Source organism: Chrysemys picta, chromosome 12 (assembly GCF_011386835.1).
Source record: "Chrysemys picta bellii isolate R12L10 chromosome 12, ASM1138683v2, whole genome shotgun sequence".
Lineage (NCBI taxonomy): Eukaryota > Metazoa > Chordata > Testudines > Emydidae > Chrysemys > Chrysemys picta.
Genome location: NC_088802.1, coordinates 56,123,953 through 56,147,849, shown reverse-complemented (window position 1 = coordinate 56,147,849; position 23,897 = coordinate 56,123,953). Strand labels below are relative to the sequence as shown.

Here is a 23,897-nt window from a genome sequence, read left to right as displayed (position 1 = left end):
TTAGAGACTAACACATTTATTGGAGCATAAGCTTTCGTGGGCTACAGCCCACTTCATCAGATGCATCCGAAGAAGTGGGCTGTACCCCACGAAAGCTTATGCTCCAATAAATGTGTTAGTCTCTAAGGTGCCACAAGTCCTCCTGTTCTTTTTGCGGATACAGACTAACACGGCTGCTACTCTGAAAAAGGTCACTGGGTCTGGATGTTAGCCCCCAAGCCCAGGGTGCTCTCCTTCGCTCCCAGAAAGAGATACGATTAACCACCGATCTTCCACTCATGTGCAGAACTAAACACAAAACTCATCTCTTTGAGTTAGCTTTGTCTCAATAAACACACTCATAAAAATAAGCAAACGAAACACCTGCATGCAAACATGCCTTTTCTCTGACAGGCCAGGAAGGACAAAAGAAAAGATTGTTATTTCTACATGTGTTTGTGAAGTGCTCAGAAACTCCACTGGTGAGTGCAGTACAAATACCGAGACAGATAATTGAGATTAAAGGGAACGAGTGCTCGTAAGGCTAAGAGGACGTGCATATTCCCAGGACTCAATTTTTCATATTGCCTGCCACCCAGATGGAGGCTGTTATACTTCTATGCGTTCCTCACTCCTGAGAATTCAGATTGGCTTGTCACTTGAGCTGATGTATAATATTCCAGTGTGAAGACTACATCGTGCCAGCACACAGCCCCTGCATGCAGGGGTATGAGCTCTTTCCCTCTGAATATTGCTAAATACTAAGATGCATTGCCCATGTGTCTTACTTTACTACTTTACTAAAGTAACAAAAAAGAAATGCACTCTGTTAGATTTTGGACCCCTCTCTATTCATACATCAGATGTCGGATACAAAAATGCTTCTGGTTGCTCTTTTGAGCTGGCTTAACCTTGACAAATTAAATAATTTGTAAAAAACCAAATACCAAAAAAATGTGATAACATTCAAAGCAGGAGAATTACATATTATTGTTATATGAACAGAGAGCTTCAGAATCTGCCCACCAACCACAGCACAATAAATAACGATGATTGTTTTCCTCTTCCTGCTTCCAGGGATTTTCCAAGAATTCTGCCCCTGATAATGTTAGATTCTAGTCTCAGAGCTAACTACTCTGTGCTACAAAAAATGTCCTAAACGTAAAATAGCCTTACGGATATGGCACTGTTCTGTATTTGGGAGAAAACAGTACACACCTGGTCAGTCTGATCTCATCTACACTGCTGTAACTCCAGAATAACTCCATCTGCACTGGTGTAACGGAGATAAGAATCTGGTCCATAATATATTAAATGCAGTGTTGTAGCCATGTTGGTCCCAGGACATTAGAGAGACAACCTGGGTAAGGTAATATCTTTTATTGTACCAACTTCTGTTGGTGAGAGAGACAAGCTTTCGACCTTACACAGAGCTGACCTGAAGAAGAGTTTTTTAATCATTTTAGTCATTCTTGTAGCTCATCTCTGACTCCTCCAATTTATTATCATCCTTCTTGAATTGTGGGCACCAAATCTGGACGCAGGATTCTAGCAATGGTCGCACCAGTGCCAAACATTGAGGTAAATAACCTCTCTACTCCTATTAGAGAGTCCCTTGTTTATACCCCAGGACGGCATTAGCTTTTTTGGCCAGAGCATCACACTGGTAGCTCATGGTCAGCTGATTATCCACCATGATTCACAAATCTTTTTCCGAGTCACAGCTTCCCAGGGTAGTGTCCTTCGTCATGTAAATATGGCTGACATTCTTTGTTCTGAGATGTACATATTTATATTTAGATGTATTAAAATGCTTATTGTTAGCTCACACCCAGTTTAACAAGTGATCCAGATTACTGTAACACAATGACCTGGTCTTTTCATTATTTACCACTCCCCCAGTTTTGTGTCAATTGCAAACTTTGTCAATGATGATTTTAGGTTTTCTTCCAGGTCATTGATAAAAATGTTAAATAGCGCAGGGCCAAGAACCACACTCTGTGGGACCCGACTAAACACATGCCTGCTCATTGATGATTCCTCATTTAAAATTACATTTTGAGACCTATCAGAGAGTCAGTTTTTAATCCATTTATTGTTCTCGTTTTTTAATCAAAATGTCACAGGGTACCAAATCAAACACTTTACAGAAGTCTAAGTATGTTACGTCAACACTATTACCTCTATCAACCAAACATGTAATCTCATTAAAAAGAGATATCAAGTTAGTTTGACAGGATCTATATTTCATAAATCCATGTTGATTTGCATTCATTACATTATCCTCCTTTAGTTCTTTATGAATTAAGTCCCATTATCAGTTGCTCCATTAGCTTTCTCAGGATGGAAGTCAGGTTGACAGGCCTATAATTACCCAAGTCATCCCATTTACCCTTTTGAAGCATTGGCACAGCACTAGCTTTCTTCCAGTCTTCTGGAACTTCCCCAATGCTCCAGGACTTATTGAAAAATCAACGTTAATGGTCCAGCAAACTCCTCTGCCAGCTCTTTTAAAATTATTGGACTGCAAGTTAACTGGACCTGCTGATTTTAAAATGTCTGACTTAAGTAACTGTTGTTTAATATTCTCCTGGGATTCTTGTGGAATGGAAAGAACGTTGTCATCACTATGTAATGAAACTAGATCATCTGGTTTTCCCCAGGTACAGAACAGAAATATTTATTGAACACTTCTGCCTTTTCTGCATTACTATTGATAATTCTACCATGTCCATCCAGTAGTGGATCAGTACCATTGTCAGAATTCTTTTTGTTCCTAAAATATTTTTTAAAACTCCTTGTTCTTAACTCTCCTGGCCATAGACTTCACCTTATGTACCTTTGCTTCTCTTATCAGTTTTTCATTATTCCTGATTTATATTCATTACTATCAATTAATTTCCCCTTTCTTTGTTTGTTATATAATATTTTTATTTTTAACAAACCATTGCTTATGGTTAGAGCTAGCCAAACATTTTTGAATATTATTTAGTGTTCGGGTTTTTTTCATAATTGTTAATATTTTTTTAAAAAATCAAAATGATTATCAAAATTGGGTTTGATAAATGAAAAGTTTTGATAGCCATTTTGAAAACAATTTCAATTAAAGATACTGCAAAAAATAGACAGAGATGAAAACTAGGCCCATTTCAAACCCTGGAAAATAAAAACTACTTTAAAAATGTCAAAAATGTTTGCAAAATTGATTTTTTTCTTTTGCATTTTCCAATCAGCTCTGCTGAGGGTATAACTCAGTTTATACCAGCGTTTCTCAAATTTGTCCACCGTGGCCGCATGCAGCCACTAGGGGCTTTTCTTGCGGCCACAGCCTTTAGGGCGGTGAAGGGGGGGGGGAGGGGGCAAAGCAGCAGCCCCTCTGCTGGGGCCACCAACAGTGGTTGGACCCTGACCTCCTCTGGAGACACACAAGCTGAAGGAGCAGGCAGCCAGTGAGTTCCCCACCTTCCTGGGGGTTGGGCTTTAGCCCTGGGGTGGTGGGTAGCAGGCTCTAGCCAAGGGGGTTTGGGCTCCATCCCCGGGATGTGGTGCCAGACTCTGGCCCTGAGCTCATCCCCCTTCACCCCTGGCCCCCCGCTGCCTCCTTCAGTGCCCCATTACCCCTGGTCCCCATTGCCTCTGTACCCATCTCCCCATCCAGGGTTTCATTTGCCACCGGGGCTTGCCAGGGCTAAGTAAGTCCACTGTGAAAGAGAGATTTGTATGTTTGTTAATATCACTTTTCACAGCACACACAGTAGCTAGCAGGTCTTCTTTTAAAAGCAACCAAAAGAGCAAAAGAAACAACAAAAAAGACAAGAATGCTCAAAGCACCTGATTTGTGTTTCTGTTCTGTTTAGGTCCAGTAAAGAACAGAGACCACTGCACATTATTGTTAGCATGGCACCAAAAAAACCCTAGGAAGAGAAATGACAAGAATTTGGACATGTGTATGTGCCTATTTATTCGTTTTTCCTACAGTTAATGAAGTATTTGAGGGGGAAATGATCAGAGCGGGCACCAGCCACAGGCCGCTTGCGGTGAGAACCCCTGGTTTAGGACCAATCTGTAGGGGCTCTTGGAGTTGGAGCCTTTACTTTTGCATCTCCTCCCTGTCCCCTGCACAGTCGGTTTGGCTGCATGAATGCAGGATTCTGCATGTGCTGCATGAAGGTCGTTGGGGCCCTTTGGGCGCCGGGGAAACCCAAGGGCTGTGAAATTATGATGCCTGGGATTATTGCCAGGGCCAAAGGCCCCTCCCCCCAGTTCCATCCTCGGGGCTGGGGGAGCAAATCCCCTCGGCTGGGCAGGAAGGGGAGGGGTCGCGCGGAGACAATAACTCTCCTTTCTGCCGCAGCCTGACCCCATCCCCTTCCCCAGCTGCCAGTCTCCGCCCTCCCCTCTCTCCCCTCCCCATTGGCTCCCTGGGAATTTGGGGAGCCTCTGAGCTAGGGGTGGGGGAGGAGCCGGGCGCGCGCGCTGCATTGTGTGCCCCGCCGCGGGAGCGCGGGATGCGGGGGCCCGCGGCTGTCGGGGGCGCGCCTCAGGGCTCCGTCCGGCGGGTCCCGTTGGAGGTGGCTGGCTCGCTCGGGGCGGCGGGGAGCGGAGCGGAGCCGGCCGGCGCCATGGAGGAGCTGAGCAGCGTGGGCGAGCAGGTCTTCGCCGCCGAGTGCATCCTGAGCAAGCGGCTCCGCAAGGTGGGCGCCCGGCCCCGGGCATCCCCGGCCCGTCCCCCGGCCGGGGCATCCCCCCGCAGGCCCGGCGCTAACCGCCTCCCTCTCTGTCTCTCCTCCCCGCAGGGCAAGCTGGAGTATCTGGTGAAGTGGCGAGGCTGGTCCTCCAAGTGAGTGCGCGGCGCGGCGCACCCGGCTCCGGCCCCTTCCCCGCCGCTTTTGTTCGGCGGCGCCGCGTCCCGGCCCCGCGTCCTTTTGTTTACAAATAAGTGTGTGTCCGTGTGTGTGTGTGTGTGTGTCCGTGTGTGTGTCCGTCCCTCCGTCCGTCCCCCCTCGGCGCACACTTGATGCCGCCCCCCCCCCCCGGCTCCCGGGCCGCCCCCCGGCTGGGGCAGGCGGCTCCGAGCGGGCCCCGCTCCGGTGGGGACTGGCCGGGGGAGCTGCCTGGGTGTCCACGCTTCGCCTGCCGGGTGAAACCTGAGCTTCGCCTGGATGCCGGTGGAGCTGCGCCTCTCCCGGAAAGGGAGGGGATCTGGCCGCCCGGAGGGGACCTTGTCTGTTTACTCCTCCCGCCAGCTGCTCCTGGAAACCCCTTTCCCTCCCCGAGGGTTTGCTCCGCTTCTCCTCTCCAGCCCCCTCCCCCCAGCACACACATTGTTATCCTTAATCCCTCGGCTCATCCAGGGTTTGCCCCCTGTCAATCAGGGCACTTCACTTTTTCTAGACCGTCTCTGTTTTCTGACCCTTGGGCGAGGGAGGGGAGGCTATTTCCCCCCCCCCCCCCCCCCCAAAAAAAAAATTCAGGACTCCCTTTCCAGAGTCACTTCTGTTCGTTTGTTCTCCAGAGCATCTTCTGCGGTGCACTCTGATGAGAATGAGGTTTGCATCCTATGTAGTGTTGCCATTTCTGCTGGGGCCGTAACATTGTCTGCAGCGTTTGTAACAGAACTCCGACTTTCCCTGCGGATTATTACTCTAGGGTTATTCAAATATGTGGCTTTGGTTGGGACATGGGCACTGTTCTCAGAGTCAAATCGATCCTACAGCTCTCATGTGAGCTTCTTTTGAACAGATGATATTCCATATATTAGTCCAAACTTTAAAAAAATGCTTTCATGTTCCTGTTCTCTATTGTGTGTTTGCTCTTCTTTTCCAGACACAACAGCTGGGAACCTGAAGAGAATATTCTTGATCCAAGGCTGCTCCTTGCCTTCCAAAAGAAGTGAGCAAACTATAAATACTTCTGGTTGTTGTTGTTGGATGAACAATGTCTAATTGATCATTTGGTCTTTGGCTGTCCTGCAAACAGCATACTGAAGGGCTCATCAGGCTGAAATATGATGATACTCTAAACTGACAGTTCAGGTTCATAGACGGCTACCAAGTGTTATAAATGTGATTAATTTGGGGCCCGAGATCAGAATGTATTTTACATAGATTGTGCAATGTGACCGCACTAGCGACACAGACATTTAACTTAGAAATGAGCACTGAGAGCTGAATGTACTTGACCTCTAATCTAAAGGTCTGGGCCATTGGTTGTATTTTCGTGTATGAATGCATGCACAGGTAGAGGCAGTTTCTAGAATTACAGAAACAAACTTATTTTGAAAATCCACTGAAAACATACTTGTTGGAGGAATGTGATACTTATCCCTTGGCAGTGATTGGGTGGCGTGGCGGGGCTAGAGAAACGGTGCTCTCTATAATGTTCAGTACTCGTATATGGAGCTCAGCTCTGCAATTTGATTGCATGATTAGCTAAAGTGACTAGAACTCTTTGTGCACTGGGGTGCAGATTAGCCCTCTGGCTACGGTAGTCACAGTGCTGGCAAATGTTTTGACTTTGCACTAATATAAAACACTAAACTTTATGATTGGCCTTAATTATAGCTGGTTTCTAAATCCACTTCGTTTTTTAAAAAAACCTAGGTATTATTGTGGGTGGCACAATGACCTGTTGACTAGGGTGCAGCAGTTAAAAAAGTGAGTAAGGTACTCTGGTGTTCAGTCAGCCATCACTTTGCTCTGGAGACAGTATTCTTATAACCTCCTCTCCATCCCATAATTCCCATTCCTATATGGCATCTTGCCTCACAGTCAGAGGGCCCTTTTGTAGCCTCTTAGTGTCACAGGGAATCATCTGGTAGAGGACCGCGATGCCTCTTTGCCACCACACCTTGCTGAGAGCCTGTTTCTAGGAGGTCTCTTTCCTTCATATTATTAGTTTCCTGTGTGGCAGTGCAGAGCTTGGCAACTTCTGCCATGCTGCCAGCTTGGCTGCTATAAGAACTTCAAACACAATCTACAATAACAGACTTTCTAGTCCAGTAACCAGCATCTGTTGCTATGGGGTAAATATTCTACATATTCCACGGCTGAGAGCGCTACTCTGTGACTCCCAGAGAGAATTCCTTCCCCCCCACTGCACTTAAAAAATGACCTGGGTGCTTTCCCAAACCCATAACAAACAGCTTGGGTCAGTGTGAAATCTGTAGGCTTGGAGCTCTCCAGGAAAGACTGCCGTATGTTTGTCACAAGTATAACACTCATAAGTATCCGTTGCTGCTTGGATTAGAACTGAGTTGTGCAGCATTTCAAACAAGGTCTCTGCTGATCAGAGAGGAATGAGGCTGGCTCATGGGTGCAGCATTGTCCTCAATTGGTGTGTTTGCAGGGAACATGAGAAAGAGGTGCAGAATCGGAAGAGGGGCAAACGACCCAGAGGCAGGCCCAGGAAACATGTGGTGAGTAACAGTGGCGATATGTGGGGTGATGGCCGTTCTTGGGACATTCTTTGCGTGAAAGGCCCCTTACAACCTCTTGTGTCATAATGTGGAGTGTTGCTGAAATGGATCATACGTCTTGGGTTTCCGTTGGAGAATGGGGGGGCACAGAGCTGCCAGGAGACACTGTTCCGAGAGCAGAATGCACCCAGGAATGTGTCTTGAGGTTGCATATAAGAGGCAGGGATAGGGGAAGCGTCTCTTTATCCAGACACTTTGGTAATTGCTAATCAGCAATGATGGGGAGGGAAAAGTGAGTCACATGGAATTTGAGGGCAATATATTAGATTTGGCCTGTGTGCAGTGGGGGCTGTTTCGCCCTTTGCACAGTAGAGGCCTGCGCACAGTCAGGGATTGGTGCATGTGATGCAGTGATCGGTGGGGTCACTGGGAACAAATTCGTATCTTGCTGAAGAACTTAGCCACACTCAGTTCTGCCAGCTATCTTAATTCAGGCAGATGTTCTTCCTGCTCCCTCTTTATTTTTATTTTAAAGGAACCAGAGGTGCCTCCAAAAATCAAGTCAAGTAGCTCCTCATCCTCCACCTCTTCATCTTCCTCCTCCTCTGATGAAGAGGATGAGAGTGACCTGGAGGCAAAGAGAGGTCCCCGGAGCAGAGAGACTCACCCAGTGCCACAGAAGAAAGCTCAGATTCTGGTTGCGAAGCCAGAAATAAAAGACCCTGTCAGGAAGAAGCGTGGGCGGAAACCTCTGCCTCCGGAGCAGAAGGCAGCCAGAAGGACCATGAACCTGGCAAAGGTGCTGAAAACAACCCGAAAGGAGACGGGGGGAGGTTCTAAGCTGATGGGGAAATTGCAGCCCCAACACAATGCTCAGAGCTCAGGTATTGCTGTGCTTAAATCTAATGTGAAAGAGCCCCAAAGTGCACTGAGTGGGCTTGGTTCAGGGGGCTTATCCGCTGAGAACCTGCCCAATATACTGAAGGGCTCCTCTGGGAGCCCAAACCACGGGATCAGCTGGCAGAGTTCGATCGTGCACTACATGAACAGGATGTCCCAGAACCAGAGCTCTGCAGAGGCCCCAGCCCCAGGGAGGCTGGCACTCAAGTCACAGGCATCCACCAAGAGTAGCCTAGGACTGGACTTAAAAATGAGAAACCAGAAAGGAGCTGGGGAGCCGGGGTTGAATGTGCAAGGCTCCAAAGCAGCCAAGGCACTCGGCAGTGGTGCTGGGGGGGATCAGAAATCGGGCTTCACCGCTGGGGCTCAGACCCTGCCCAACGGCAGCAAGGCACCTGTGAATTCGCCTGCCCCAGGAAACCAGCTGACTTCCAATCAGGAGCTGAACCTTCAAGCTTTAAACTTACAGAGTGTCAAAAATGGGCCGAATTCAGCAGGTGGCAGCAGCCTCCCTCGGCATGTCTGTGGAACTCTGGCCAAAAGTGCCGGCGCCGCAGCTGTGAATGCGGGGGCAGCCGCTGCCAAGGGCAGTGGGGTGGGCACAGTGCTGAATGCACAAAACACTGGGCTGCCGCCAGGCGTGGACACCTGCAAAAATGAGAAACCAATGCAAAGAGCAGCTGCTGGGGAAAGAGACGTGACAAAAGGCGGTGCCCCATGTGTGCAAGAGGGGCACCCCACAACAGAGAACCGCAAGCCAGCAGCCCTGTCTGAAATGAGCACCGGCGAAGAGGAGACCAGCTCCGATTCGGATCGGGATTCTGCCTCGTTTCCTGGTATGGGCCAGAACATGTCAGTCTCCATCCAGACCAGCCAGGACTGGAAACCCACCCGCAGCCTGATCGAACACGTCTTTGTCACAGACGTGACAGCCAATCTGATTACAGTGACTGTCAAGGAGTCTCCCACCAGTGTTGGGTTTTTCAATCTTAGACATTACTGAACCAGGAGGTGCGAGGTGGGGGGATGGGTTCCCATAGCCCCTTCTGATGCCTCTTTCCCATTGGCTTTACCTGATTGTTTCATTGGGTTTTTCTTCAAGTGAATGCCAGATGGCAATGAGATTTGGGGAGGCAAAAATCAGGTGTCCCTGCCCCTATAAGCAATTGGCTTTTAAACAGCACCCCGGCTTCCCCCAACGAAGTGTTCTGCCATTGCCGGTCAGCAATGTTCTTGATGGTTCCTTGTATCTGTGGAGGCTTCCTGGAGCCAATAGAGATTTTCTCTGAGGGCTGGGAGGAGTAGGATACAGTGACACCTGTTAACAGCTACCAAAGGCCATTCTGTTTTTCTGACCACTAGAGCAGATGGCACCAGAGTAAGGCTAACGCTGTGGTTCTCCGGTGGGGATTAAGGTTGGCTGGCTGGCTGCTGAAAAGTGCTTAGCAAGTGACTGGTAAGCCAGGTTTCTCTGTGGTTGGATTTCTTTGCTGTACAACTTGAAATGTCAGAACACCAGGTACCTGCAACACCAGAACGTGCACGTACCTGGACAGTTGGGGAGAGGGCTATGGGGTCATGCAACATAACAGGCTAAACCTTTTCCTTAAGAAAAGGTGAGGGTTTTTTTTTTTGTTTGTTTTGTTTTGTTTTCCTTCTCGGCATTAGCACAAGCTCCTGGGACAGTCCAACTCAATCCAAATCAGCCAGCCGGGTTCCGCATGCTGCGGGGCGGGGGGTTGCCTGGGGATGTGGAGGTTTTCAGGGGACATTCGTTTAAGCCCAGCTACCCTCCTGGGCTAGGTTGCTCCCAGGGATGAGCGTGAAGTGACTGCTAGTTCTCTTGTGATGTTTTGCAAATGAAATGGAAATATTGTTTACATTTTTATACAGAATCCTCCCTTGCTCAGAAGGGAGGTGGGGGGCACGGGGCCATCAGACTCAAACTGTTGCTGCTGCTGCTGGCAAACCCAGGCCCGCTGGGGTGGGAATGGGCGTCACAGCCTGTGTTCACACCAAGTGTGGCGCGTTGGGGGTGCACCGCATGAGCTGGCGGCTGATCAGTGGTGTGAGCTGCTGCTGTGAATTTCTCTGTGTGCGTGAAAGACGAGAAGTCAGGGATGGGAACCAGTCTGGACGCTTTAGTGCTCTCCAAATCCAGGCTTCTCCAGACACCCCCACACAGCATATTTGGGAGCATTAAATCACGTGGTACATGCAAATACTTGTGGCAGGATTTAACTTGCTGCATGCACACGCGTCCTTCAGGGCTGTGTGTATGTGCTGCAGCCCAGGGCCTAAAGCCACCTGCTACTTGGAGACCCGTTGTGAGGCTCAAGCACAGTGGAGAAAACTTTTCTCCTAGGTGTGAGGTTTGTAGGTGCCATGAGGCATGGCAGAGCGGGTAGCTTGAGGCTCTGACTTGCCATTAGCCTTGTCTTGATGCTACCACTAGGAATGAGTGAGGGTTAAAACACCGCATTTGTGGGATCCGAATTCCTGCCGAGCTCCCGTTGTCAGCAGGCTTTGAGCACTGTGGAGGCAGTGCATGCGAGGCTCACGCTGGGTGCTGCCAAGTGCCTTCAATTCACATGGATTTCAGTGGAAACTGAGGGTGCTCAAAGCCTCCTAGGGTGGGACCCAATGTGGCTGGGGTGAGGACAGCGCTCACCTCACTGCCTCTAAAGCAGCAGTTCCCCAGAGACAGCCTTTGGCAGGCTCTGGATGGAGCCCCCTTCAGGCAGACAAGGAGGCTTTTGCTGAACTCGGTTTGAATGCAGCCTTTGCGACTGTAGTGATCTGGAACTCTCCTGGGTGTGTGGCAGGGGCAGCCTGGTACCTTCACGTGCTCTAAGGACAGGCCCGCAAAAGGCAGCCCTTGAAAGATCTCGGCAGCAGGGTGGCCGAGGACTGTCTGGGCTGGCGGGTCGGTGTGTTTAGGTGCCGCTTCAAAGTGGATGGGTTCATCATCTACATCCCTGCCCCAGTGACATGCATCTTACTCAGCCACAGTCTGGAGCACCTGCAATGGCAGTAGCGAGATGCTGTCAACTCGTAAAGAGCCAAAGGCTGAAACTCCATTAAGTGGATATAGGCGCACGTATATTTCTTAGTCTGTTTTACTGCTCTGATGTGGTCAGGCATTTAAAACGCTAGTTCCTTTGGGCCTGGGCTGGCTGCTATGCTGGTCCGGTGGGTAGCGAACGTCAGGGAGGTTTGATAATCTATTGCTGTTGGTGCTGCGGTGTCTGGGTTGCCAGGGAAGGTTCCACTGGATTTTGTATTTAATTCACAAACCTTAATTGGTTTAGGTTTCGTTTTTAACAAATCTAAGCTTGGGTCCAGTTTGAGTTGACAAGCCTTTAATCTTATGCAATGGTTCCTGCCTTGAACATTATCCAGGTGGATTTGTCCTCCTCAAGTGCATGGGACAAGGGGTCATGTGGGTCAGACCAGTTTTGTCTGCGAGGAGGGTTTGTAAGGAGAGTTTGCTTTGGAGCTCCCTGGTGCCAAAAAGTAGCGTCTGTTATTCAGTTGACCTCATAATTCAAATGCAGCCAAACTAACTACTATGACTTTGAGAACTTCAAGAAAAAATGAGCTTGTGGATTCAGAAGCCTGTACCCCTGTGGTGGCCTTTACCACATGTGTTCTGAAGCCCCAGACATGGGAATGCTGGAAGATCCTTTCCTTCAGTAATGAACAAGGGGGGTCTGGATATCTTAAAGGCTGTGTCTGGCTGTCTTCCACACACACCAAATATTTACTAGTTGGCCTTTGCAAATCCAAACTAAAGTAACTTACAATGTGCCTTTTGGAATGTGCTGTCCCAGCCTTGCCCATGGTACAGGTCACTGACAGCTGTCTTGCCCTTATGCAAAGCTGGGTTAGTCCAGGGTCCTGTGAAAAGCAAGGACATGGGTGAGGGGACAGGGGAGAAGACCCTTCCTCCTCAGCAGGATGCACCCAGCATTTTTATGGACCCCCAGGTACACCTGCTTTGGTGATGGTAGCAGCTGGTGTGTGTCCAAAGGGAACTGCACCCTCCTTTCTGAGGTTGGCATCTGAACACGGAGAGGGAAGAAACTGCTTCCACAGGGATGAACCCAGAAATCCTTCGAATAAGGCTGGTGATGGATCTGTGTAAACAACCTCCTGGGATGGCCACTGAAAAATGGCATTTGATGCTGGTCTGAGGAGGGGCCAGTTGATACAACTGTATTAAGACGATAGAAAACTGCTTCTCCATCCCTACTCCTATAGTGTCAGTCCCTATGTTTGTACTTTGGGGCGTCAAGAGGGTTGCGCTAGTGTAGGACAGGGCTTGGACTGGAGTGACTCATGGTGGGTACTGGTTTGCACTGGTGCTGCATGCCTGTCTTCGTTTACAACCAGTGCAAACCACTATCAAAGTACTTACGGTGCAAAGTCCTACAGCCTAGACAAGAGCTACGTAAGATATTTCAGTTCTAATTAAATTGTATTTCACATTTGGTGGCTTGGTCCCACTCAAAGGCATTCTTGTCTTTCAGAGTCTGGGTGATGTTTTCTTGGGATTCTTGACTTTTGCCCTGGAAACTTAATACAAATGGAAACTGGCTTTTTTTCAGCACCAGCCACTTATAAAACTGGGTTTTTTCCCCCTCCTGTAGCAGTGGGAACCTGCTTTGCCAATGCTAACATTGTGCCTTTCTGTTAACCAGCTGTTTCAATCCCAAAGTTATAAAGACTGTGAAAGTGATCATCTGGAAACACCTTACTTTCATCTCATTCTTCCTCCCCCCTTTAATCTGGCATTAAATGTGTGGACTCCCCTTAACAAAGTGTGTGTGTGTGTGTGTGTGTGTCTGAGTGAAAGTTTAACTTTGAAGTTAGCCTCTCAAAGGCAAATTGTGCGTTTTAATTTAATCTTTTGTGGACTGAAGTTTAAAAAGCTGGTGCTAATTGTGTTTACCAATAAAATTAGTCTTCAAAGTCTACCTTTTTAAAAAATTTGCTGCTATGAGTTTGTGTTTTAGTTGCATGTCAAACAACCAATTAAAGGTTTGTCACTATTTTTAGTCTTAAGGGGTTTCCCAAGGGAATAGTACTGCAGTATTTGTATATTGAACGGTATTTTATCCTGGCATAATCTGGTGAAATATAGGGGTTTTTCATTGGACTGGAAAAAGTGGACAATTCAGTCATCTTCCTTAGGAGTTTAGTATATTTTTATATATATATTTTGTACCAAAAAACTGGAGTTCTTGGGAGCGTCTTCTTTTTGTTTTGGTTCTGAGACTGACATAGATGTGAAGGACTCTAGACCTAAGAAGAAAAGGTTTTACTAAAAGCAAGCGAGGCGGTGTGCGTGAAAACAATTGTTCTTGTAACTGTGCCAATTACTGCCTGATTTGCATTTATTATTTTTTATTATTAAAAAAGCCAAATCATTCCTGTATGCCACTTCTGATTGCTTTAAACTACACCAGTTTGCTTTTTAGAGAACAAGCGTTGGCTATGTTATTACCTGGGGAATGCTTGAGTTCTTTGTTGGAAACCAGACAGCAGCCCAGCCCACGTTAAATAAGGGCTGCCTCCCTGAAGACAATGCCTGCCCATTGAGCTTGCGGTGTGTTCACGGCAGTGGTTGGGGTTCCCTTGGTGACCCTAGAGTTGGCTCCCTTGCATTTTGTGATGTTTTCTAGTATTTTTGGACACTAATGCTAGTGTAGACTCCAGACCTCTAGGCTGCTTTTAATTTATTTTGCAGGAAAACACTAGAAGTTGGTGTGTCAGACAACTTTGTATAATGTTTTTATTCATGTTAGTATATCAATAAATATTTTTTTAAACTTTTCAAACTACTGTGCAGCGTGGGGTGATGGAGTGTGTAATTGTACTTTTCAGTGACTGTCTCACCACCTTTTTCAGACATTAAGCTTCGTGGCACAGCCGAGAGACATCGTATTATATGGACCTTTCCCTGTCCAGGTTACAGACGGAGTCAGTCGCAGACTAGGACTAGAACACAAGAAGTGGAAGTCAGTCGCCTTGCTCCAACTTCTCCCAGGCAAATCCCCCGGACTGAGCTAAGCTTTAGTGGGGAACAAACCACCCTGATTAGGATGTGGAGAAAGATAAGGAGTTCTGCAAAGAGAGGGAAGGGGGAAAATCAGCTTTCCTGGAGTTTAGCTGTCCCTGACTCTGGGTTAGGTCACTGGGCACTAGAGGTGATGTTATGTGGGGGAGGTGGGGAAGGGCTGTAGCAGGAAAAGCGACCTGCAGCCGCATGGGACAAAGTACCTTCCACCAGCCTCCCACTCATGTTGCATCGTCCCTAATGCAGCTGGGGCTAAAATGTAGAGCTGGGCTAAGATGGCACCGCCCTTTCTGGAGTTCACCAAGCCAAGGTTGGCTTGGCACCCTGCACACTAGAGGGTAGCAGGGACACGTGCTTTGTAACCCGAAGGAGCAGTGCAAGTTGGGCTCTCACCAAGGTGCAGCTATACATCCCTTTATCAGCACATTTTAGCCCCAGGAGTATGGCCTGTGCTAGTAAAGCTGCTACTCCGTGAATTCCGGTGGAGAGGCCCGTCCCCCCTCAGTTACTCAGCGTGCCCAATGCAGGAGAAGAGGCGTCTGTCCCCGATTTTGGTATGTCCCCTATGCATCATCCCAAGCCTTGTTCTGATCAAAACCCCACCCACCACCCCCCTTTGCCCGTCTCTTTTACCCACTCTGGCTAGGGGCAGCTGCAGCACTTTGGGGCTTCTTAGGAGAGCAAGAGAGACTCAGACCCCCAACTGCCTCCCAAGACCCCCTGTGCTCTTAAAGGGGACCCGCAAAGAAAGGTGAGAGCCGGTACAGCTGTAGGAAGGAGGCTGGAAGCTTTGCTCCTGGAAGGTGTTTCCCTCTTCCAAGGAGGGTTTGATACTTGTCAGTATCAAACCCTGGTTTTGCTGGAGCAGGGGAGAGAGACTCTCAGGGGCCCTGCCTGTCACGGGACAGCCTGGGTAAAGCTTTGCTAAGCGCTTCCTGCAGGATCTGTTCGCTCACCTGAGCGGGGAAACTTCCTGGAGCAAAACGGCACTTTGCCCTCGCCGTTCCCAGCCGTTCTGGGGCAGGGGCCGCCCTGATATTACTCATCGGCTGTTATTAAGCACAATGCGCGTCCTGGGGGCGGAACCGCCCCGGCCCCTTTTCCCAGCCGCAGCAAACGCGGCCGGCTCGCTGGGCTGGCGGGGCCTGGGCTTCCAGCGGAAGACCGCGCTCGCCCCGCGGGAGGAAGCGGCTGCCCCCCCCCCCCTCCCGCAGCTCCTGCGCCCGGCTCCGCGTACGCTGCGCTGGCGGCGCAAAGGGCTGGGGGCTGAGCGGCACTGGACAGTGCTCCCGGGCCCAGGGAGAGCCAGCAGCACCCCGCTGCCCCAGCCCTGGGCCGCGGCAGTACCGCGGGATTCCGCGGCTCCCCCAAGTTTCTTTCCCTCTCCGGGGCGTTAGGGGAGCCTGGCCCGCGCATCTCCCACCTGCGGAGCAGGCAGAGGAGCGCGCCCCGCGTGCGCCTTCCTGCAGCCTGTGCACGGGGCGGCTCAGCCCTGCCTGCCCACCCGGCTGCTCCCGGGGGCGGGCGGGCGCTTGGCTGCCCGGGGAGGGCGGGGCTGCCGGAGAAGAGACACTAATGCAGCGCAAGGGCGGAGAGAGCCCGCTACGTCCCCGGAGTGGGGGTAACCCTGGTGGGAGCCGGGCGCACACGGGGCCTTCTCTTGCACGCGCTGCGCCAGAACACCTCTTAAAATACCCCGCCGGGGCAGCGCGGACCTTGCGCCGGGCGCAGCAGCCAAGCGAAAATGAAACCAGCCGGGAGGCGGCCGGAGCCCGGGTCCGTGTCTCTGCCCGGGATGTGACCTCTCCTCCCCAGGGCAAGCAGCCTGGGCTCCCGTTCGGCGGCCGGCGCGGACTGAGTTCGCTCCCCACCGCGCTTCAGGCTTTGCGGAGTCAAGGCGGGGAGTCCTCTCCCTCCAGCTGGCCCCGGCGGGGCTCCGCGGGCAGCGCCGGGCCCCGGCTGTTTGGCTGGGAGTCGCAGCGAGCTCCCAGGCGGGAAGGGGGTTGGTAACTCCGCTTTCTTGCTGTTCCTTTGACGTTTCCAGGGCCAGGATTTGACTCGGCAACGCAGGAAGGAAACAGCCCCAGTCGCTCCTGTTTTGGACTCTCTGGCCCGCAGCGAGAAGACTCCGGAGGAGGAAAGACCCGGGGCCCACCCGGAGCTGACTGAAGGCTGAGAGTCACGCCGCCTGGTTGGAATCCTTCGCAGGTGACCTTTGTACGTGAGCGCCCCGGCAAGAGCAGGGCCTCCCTTCTCCGTCCTCCTGCCCCCTCCCCGGGCATCTCCCGGCGGTGCCTGGCTTTTCCCCTGCCCAAATCCACCCCCCAAGTGCCCAGCGCCCCCCTTCCCAGGCCAGTAAACGTGTCTGAAAGGCGAGTCTCCTGCTGGGACCTCCAGGAGAAAAGCCGCATTGTGTGGCCCTTTCTACCTCTCCGCCACTGCGCACAGACAACTACAATAATCAAGGGTTTCGCTCCTTTCACTCAGCGGAGCAGCAAAGGGAGGTTAATGAGGACACAGCTAAAAGCCCAGCCCAACCCCTGCTTTTCTTTGGGCCCGCAGTACATGAAGATTTGAATACAAAGGGCAGATTTCTGGGCGCCTCGCGGAGAGCCCATGGGGGAGGTTTTTCTGTCTTGTGCGTTCCGGGACCCAGACTTGGGACGTTCAAAGCCAGACCCCAGACCCCTAGAAAGCGAGGGGAAGGGGAGGGGAGCCTGGGATACAAACCGGGGTTGAGCGAGCCCCGGGTCTTTCACCAGGCCAATCGGCAGGCTGCGTCCTGTATCAATGCCCTGGCAAAGGGGCCCGGTGAGGCGTTCGTGGGCTTGTTTGCACACCCAGCTTTCCGTGTGCCAGCCGCTTGATGTCCTCCGCCCCCCAGGAGCCGTGTGCTCCGGGATCCCAACTTCAACTGAACTTGGAAAGCCTGGTGCCTGGATTGCCTGCGAGGGGCTGGCGAGGAGCCGCCACGCCCTTGAGACCCGGGTTTACAGGCACCCAGAGAGGCAGACCAATGCCTGCCAGGCGCCCAGTGCAGTGATGGTGAGACGGGCGGACTCCTGACCAGCGAGATCCTGGAGCGATCCCGCAGCTCCGGCCGCCTCCATCTCCCCTGCAAGGCCGCCGGGTGCAGAACCTGCAGCGGGAATCCAGAGGCGGATTAAACTACCGCTGAGGTGCAGGTATCTCTCTGCTGCAGGCCCTGCACGGTCCTGCTCTCTGTCCCACCCCAGGCCTCCGCGACCGCCCGCGATCTGGCGGTAGCACTTGGCGCGCAGGAATCCGGCAGCCCGGCAGCCCCCCTCTGCCCCACCGGAGCGCAGACAGGCACCCGAACAATAACCCAGCGGCGTGCGCTTGGGAGGCGCCGGCAACGGGAGCCGCTTCCCGTCCAAACAGAGCCCGAAACGGGGCTCGTTAGGAGAAAGCATCACCCCAGCCCCTGGCACAGTGCTCACCTGCAGGCGGCGTCGGCTGGACCATCGCCCCGGCCGCACCACGGGGGGAAGCGGCCCGGGACAGGTTGGTGTAACCCGGGCGGTTCGGCTGCCAGGGTGCGCAGCAGACCCCGGCAGGGGGACAGCAAACGATCCCGGGTTTAAATGCCCAGGTTCATCCCCATCCCCAGGCCCGCTGCGGAGCACAGGGGCGAGTGAAGCCGGGGGTGCTGCGAGCAGGCCAATGCAGCGCCCGCCTCGCAGCTTTGTTCCGGTTCTGAGTCCGGCCCATTTAGACGCGGCTCAGCCCCACTCAGACGGGTGCGCACCGAGACCCACGGGGGCAGCCGGACAAGAGCCGCCCTTTGCTGGCTCCTGGGGCCGGGGGGGGGGGGGGTGTCTGGCTGCTTCCATCCACGCCCCTCACACCGAGCGACGGCAGAACCATCTGCCCCTGCGGAGTGTCGGTGGGAAACAACTCCTCCACTCCCCCCTCCGCCAGGAGCCCCAGGAGTTGCCTAGCAATCCGGACATTCATTTCCTAAATCGATTCGTGCATGTTAATGCCTGGCCGATGGGTGATTTGCAGAGACGGTTTATGGAAGCGGCTGCAGGGGCAGGGGAGCCAGGGGTTCCCGTGCGGAGGGAGCCGGTCCCAGGGGCGGGATGGAGCCGGCCCGTTCCAGCCAGAGCCTAGACATGCGGGGCTGGGTTTGCCTCGTGGGTGCGAAGCCGAGAAGCAGCCGCTGGTGTTGCGGGAGGGACCCGGACCCTCCCCGCGGCGGGGAAGTCAGGTCCGGCGGGGGCCAGGGGCCTCCGGAGCCTTGGCAGCCAAAGGGCGAGGGAGACGCGGGGCTCGTTCGGACGCCAGCGCCTGGGGTCGCGCATCCAGGCAGGGGGTGGGAGGTCCACACCCGCCCCCCCGGCCACCTTCCCTGCTGAAGCGGCCGCCAGGGCAGGCTCCTCGCTGTTCAACGGCGCTTCCCATCAGCGCAAGTTCCTGTCCTCTCCCCCTGGCCAGGAACAGCCAGTACCGGGGGCTAAGGGAAGGCGAGCCCACATGCAGGGGCAGGCGGACGGGACCGAGCCCGCGTTCCCCCGGGAATCACGCGGGGAGAGAGATGTGCCCGCTAGAAACAAGCAACGTGGAGATTGCAGGGGGGACATAAGAAGGACACGGTTCTATTTACAAAGTATATATTTAAACTCACATAAAAAGCAGGTATGATGTAGACATTCACGGTTGGCAGAAGACACGTATTTAAGCTTCACTTCTGAGACTGAGATTTAACCAGATTTGTTTTTACAAGTCTTAGAATTAAATAACACACATACACACACACACACATCCAATATATATGGAGATATGTACATACACACAGGTATGTCTAGCTTTAGATATGTATATATGTGCGTATCTAGACACATATATATTTATACAGGTCTGGAGTGAAGAATGCCAAATTAAGATCACACCCTGACTTTTAGAATGAGGGGGGAGCTGCATTGTGATCTCTTTAACAAGGGGAGGTATTTTCCAGCCTTCAGGCATATAGGGTAGAGGACAGGTAGACAAATCCTCATTATCATACACATGGTAACAGACATGGCCCATGTAGGTTTGACCTGAAAACAGCATCAATATTGTTACATTCCTTGCTTCAGTTCTTTGTACAAACTAAGTTTAAAATCTTGGTTTTACAAAATATTATATTAAAAAAACACACAAGCAGCTCCCTGTGTACAGCTTAAACAGAGTCCCCTTGTTTATTTGATTGGATGAAGGCGAAAGTCCCAAAGATGGAAGGGAAAGGGGTCTAAAGAGGTAGGAGGTAAAATTATCCAGAATGGGCCTAAGAGCAGCAAAGGCTACTCCTTGTACTCCTGCCCCTTCCTCTTCCCATCAGGCCCCATGTGCTTTCATCCTATGTGCAGTCCCCACATTAAGAAGCATTTAAGACCTTCACTGAGCCAATCAGAGAAGATGGGAAAGGCCAGGCTCCTCTATCCGAGGCCCTTCGGGGCGGCTGGACAGTTTTGTGCTTTTGAACCAACAAAGGTGCTTAAACCAATATATGTTAGGAGTGGAAAGCACCTGTTACACCTTAAAAAACAACCCCAACACCTATCCCCTTCTCCCACAACAGGCTCAAAAAATATCAACCTCTCCCTTAACTAGGTAAAGTTGGAATATGGAGTTCAGAGAGAGAGAAAAAACACTTCTAGAATCCCGACTCGCTTTCTGCAAGGTAGCAAAAGGTTTCTGGTCTCCGCTAGTGGATGGAAACCGCTGCATTTTGTTCAGTCATTAACTCTCACTAAACCTGGAGCAAAACCAAACCAAACCAAACCATTCACATATGCCTTCCAAAGAGAAAGGTGTGAACAAATACCAACAGCCACCTGTGTCAGCAGCACCTACTTTGTGCCTAGTAGATCTCCTCTCAGCCATTGTGAAACTGGCATAAGACAGGGAAAATATTTATTTTCTCTAACCCCCAAAAGTGACTCTGGAATTCATTGGGGGAGATGTGGATATTGTAGAACACTGTATCTGGAGTCTCCCAGCAGTCCAAAGGGAACTGTGCCCTGGAAAAAAAGCAACACTTTCTATAATAACATGAGCATCTAAATATGGGCAGTGACACTTTATCCTCCCAAACTTTTCTGGCATTTCAGGAATGTAAACAGATTTTTTTTTAAGTGGGTGGGGGAAAGAATCAAGCAAACAGACAAAATGAAAACAGCTTCTCAGCTCAGTTCTGTCTCCCATAACTGCTATGACAATTCTATTAAAGTGCATTTCAGTATCACTCCTTTTAGGAATCTTAAACATACAAACCTCCTCTTCATTGGCAAGAAGAGGTAATTCAAGTTAATACTTCACTAGAACAACTTTTAGTCTTTTTATGGACTTCGGCTTTTTTTGATTTTATACCAACTTTTTTTTTTTTTTTAATTGGAAACAAAACCCAACAATACTGTAAATTCAAGTGCTTATTTCAGCTGTCCAGACTGACAGGTCTGGATACAGCACACTTGATTGTACAAGCAACACCTTATATCACAATCAAGAAATCAGGGCATTTTGCCCTGAAAGGGATACAACTTCCCCACGCATCATCCAGAGCATCTTATGAAAAAATCATAATTAATAAAACCCCAAAACATAATTAGCTACTAACATCATTCATTATATACACTGGCTCCTGCAACAGATACATGAACTCGTTAGTTCTCAGTTTTATTGTCCTTTCTAAGAGCAACTGAGCAGTCACTGTTCAGTCTCCATTTAAATAAAACAACTTAGAGTTGAAATATATATATATAGATATATATATATATATATAGGTATTTTTTCTTAAATAACATATTTACATCTAATAGAAAATATAACTCTAGAGATAATCTTTCAATGAAACAGAAAACTAGAGAAAAAAAATGCAAGCAGAAAGAATTAAGACAGTTTCTAGGTCCTGTCCTGGAAAAAAAAACCCACCAAGCTCTAACCAAGCTTTTATCTCTCTGGATCTATCCTGCAAACACTCATCGCTTTTCTTTAAAGAATCCTTGGTCCGTGCTGCTCTCTTTAATTGTAACGGTCAAAAAGTTAGATGTCACATCAGTCACCACCACTTTCTCCAGGTTGTTGAGAGATGGGCTCCAGGACTCCTCTTCCGGGTCCCCCAGAATCCTGGAGACAGGGATTCTGGCAATGAGGGAGGGTCTGCCAGACTGAGTCCCCACACTGTCTCTGTACAAGCTTCCCACAGAGCCCTGGTTTGCAGAGCTGTGCATGATCTTAGGGCCGCCAGGGTCCAATCCATCTTGCCCCTTGGGGTCCAAAAAGTCTGACCTGTGCTTGGTGACCCTGGGTGGGTAAGTCTCTGAGGCTCCCAGCTTCATGCCAGCCTCTGCTCTATTGGGGTTGGACATGGCACCAGAGAGGTCAGGCTCCTGCCTCCTGGCTAGCTGGATCACACTGTGTCCTGAGCCAAACTTCGCTACCCCAGGAACGGCCTCCTCTATTTTCCGGGTTTTGAGGTAGTCCCCAATCTTGTCCCCTGGCTCACATAATTTCCTCTTGGAGACATCCAGAGCCTCTGGCAAGTCCTTGTAATGCTCTTTCCTAGGCTTTGGGCCTCTCTTTTTAGGGATCTCTCCAGGTTTCTCTTCCATTCTCCCAACCCGGTCCCGGATGCTCTCACCCCTCAAGGTGCTGGGACTGCCCTGGGCGGGCAGAGCTATGTTTCTCAGTCCTTCCCTAGCCCGGGAAGTGGAGCCCAGCTCCTGGGGTGATCTACCAGGATATGGCACCCGGATCCCCCTGGCAGAGTCACTGCGGAATTCATAGGTTTTGGCTTTTGCTTTTGCCTGTGCCTGCAAAGAAGATAAATCAACCGGTGACTTTATCATCCTGCCATTCGGCTCCATAATTACAACTTCCCAGATAAGCAATGGCCTTTCCACAAGCATTCCCCATCAGTGCTGGAGCCGGATCCTGCTATTAGCATGCTGGTTCTGATGCTCCCCATTGCAGCATGCAGCCCTCTCCACTCACCAACTAAACAATGTCAATGCACACACTAGGCTCCTGCCTCCTTACCTTTAACAGGAAGGTTTTGGGTTTGGGGCCTCGCTTTTTGGGGCCGTATAGCTCCATTTCTCGTTCCCTAGAGGTATTTAAAAAAAAAAAACAGTTTCAATTCAGCATTGCTACAAAACAGAGCAACGTTTTTATAAGTGTGATGTATATGACTAGCAAAGGCCTTGTACCTTTCCTCAAAGGCTGCAAGCAGCCGGGCATCCAGAATGTTTTCCTCGGGTTCCCAGGTGCTGTACCTATCAGGACATGCACAGAGATTGAGAAACAGTGTCAGCTGTGAGTGAGGGGGGGACAAGATATATAAAATTAAAAAAAAACAGGATCTAGCTTTTCTTTCTATTACAATGCAAAATAAATAATAACCACCATCTTCTGGGTATTTGCTAGGCTGCATAATTGTATATATAACCTACTTACTTCTGAGACCAGCCCTTCCATTTCACGAGATATTCCATGCGCCCCTGCAGTTGCACAGAGAGAAAATAAATAGGCATGGGGGAATCAAGATAGATGCATGCAATAAAAATATGCATGTAGCAACATGCATGCAACCAAATAAGCCTGCACCAATAGGCATGTGTCAAATATATGCAAACGGCCAAATGCATGGAACAAAAAATATGCGAGCAGCAAATCCATGCAACCAAACAGGGATGCAGCAAAATGCATCTGGCAAAAATATGCATGCAGCAACACGCATGCAGCAAAGCATGCCTGCAGCATTTTTTGTAAAAATGGGCATGCAGGACAAAAAAATCACCAGATGCAAATGTGTGCAGTGCAAGTCCAGGGGAAGAGGCAGCTCTGAACTGCTGCTGCAAATGGGAGCAGCTGGGGGAGGGAGCAGGGCTGTTCTCCGAGGCGATCTCGGCCTCCCGCGGGCCTGGGGGGCTGCATGCACGGGCGCTGGGGGGCCCGAGAGACACCTACTTTGCGGATGCGGCGCTTGAGCAGGGCCTCGGCCGCGAACACCCGCTCCCCGACGGCTGAAAGCTCCATGTTTACTCGGCCGCTGGCAGCAGAGAAGCAGCAACCAGCGCAGCCCAGACCATAATACTCCGCCCGCTGACGTCAGCCCTTCCCGTGCCCCCCCCCCTCCTCCCCCCGCAGTCGTCCCTCCCCCCGCACTTGTTGCTGGCGGAGCCGGTGGAATATTCCGCCTGCACCGCATTGGCCAGGGCCCGGCCCCTCCTCCTCCCCCCCGCTGCCTCCGCCCCCCTCTCCCCTCCCCCAGCCGCCCCCCCTCCCTCCTCCCTGCTACGTGACCCGCCTTTCAATAGACAGGGGGCGGGGCCAGAGGAGCGACGAGAGACCGGCAGGGGGCGGGGGGAGGGAGGGAGGCTGGAACCCTGGGAGGTGGGGGGGGGGGGGCAGAGCGGGCCCCCGCTGTCTGGCTGGGGGGGGGGAAGTGCATACCTGTCCCCCCCACCCCCGCACAGCGTCTCCATCCAGCCCCATCTTTCTAAATCACTG

General features: G+C 51.0%; 2 protein-coding genes and 1 long non-coding RNA gene across 4 annotated transcripts; 2 read left to right on the top strand and 1 right to left on the bottom strand.

Annotated features, from left to right (window-relative positions):
* The first annotated feature begins 4,365 nt into the window (after nucleotides 1-4,365).
* On the top strand, nucleotides 4,366-14,139 carry CBX2 (chromobox 2). The gene is made up of 5 exons (XM_005283137.4): nucleotides 4,366-4,673; nucleotides 4,776-4,819; nucleotides 5,806-5,871; nucleotides 7,327-7,396; nucleotides 7,932-14,139. Exons 1-5 carry the CDS (start codon nucleotides 4,488-4,490, stop codon nucleotides 9,297-9,299), a joined length of 1,734 nt encoding a protein of 577 aa, XP_005283194.2. The 5' UTR covers nucleotides 4,366-4,487; the 3' UTR covers nucleotides 9,300-14,139.
* Nucleotides 14,140-15,481: 1,342 nt separating this feature from the next.
* On the top strand, nucleotides 15,482-21,650 carry LOC135974817 (uncharacterized). The gene is made up of 2 exons (XR_010591940.1): nucleotides 15,482-16,154; nucleotides 16,423-21,650. It is a non-coding gene; the product is annotated as an uncharacterized LOC135974817 (long non-coding RNA).
* Nucleotides 18,999-23,513, bottom strand: CBX8 (chromobox 8). Of its 2 annotated transcripts, XM_005283012.4 has the most exons (5): nucleotides 23,355-23,513; nucleotides 22,842-22,885; nucleotides 22,595-22,660; nucleotides 22,425-22,491; nucleotides 18,999-22,198 (listed from the first exon to the last, which is right to left on the bottom strand). In XM_005283012.4, the coding sequence occupies exons 1-5, from the start codon at nucleotides 23,421-23,423 to the stop codon at nucleotides 21,365-21,367; spliced, it is 1,080 nt and encodes a 359-aa protein (XP_005283069.1). In that variant the 5' UTR covers nucleotides 23,424-23,513; the 3' UTR covers nucleotides 18,999-21,364. The 2 variants fall into 2 exon arrangements, with proteins under 2 accessions (XP_005283069.1, XP_023960439.1); XM_024104671.3 differs by lacking the exons at nucleotides 22,842-22,885; nucleotides 23,355-23,513 and having other exon boundaries at nucleotides 22,595-22,822.
* Nucleotides 23,514-23,897: the final 384 nt, after the last annotated feature.

Bases quoted from the DNA above. Each gene is read 5' to 3' on its own strand.
- CBX2 (XM_005283137.4), top strand. From the start codon at position 4,488: ATGCGGGGGCCCGCGGCTGTCGGGGGCGCGCCTCAGGGCTCCGTCCGG. The intron at 4,674-4,775 runs GTGGGCGCCCGG...TCCTCCCCGCAG, and splicing joins TGAGCAAGCGGCTCCGCAAG to GGCAAGCTGGAGTATCTGGT. The intron at 7,397-7,931 runs GTGAGTAACAGT...TTTATTTTAAAG, and splicing joins GCAGGCCCAGGAAACATGTG to GAACCAGAGGTGCCTCCAAA.
- CBX8 (XM_024104671.3), bottom strand. From the start codon at position 22,818: ATGCAGCCTAGCAAATACCCAGAAGATGGTGGTTATTATTTATTTTGC. The intron at 22,492-22,594 runs GTACAAGGCCTT...AAATACCTCTAG, and splicing joins CTTGCAGCCTTTGAGGAAAG to GGAACGAGAAATGGAGCTAT. The intron at 22,199-22,424 runs GTAAGGAGGCAG...TCTTCTTTGCAG, and splicing joins CCAAAACCTTCCTGTTAAAG to GCACAGGCAAAAGCAAAAGC.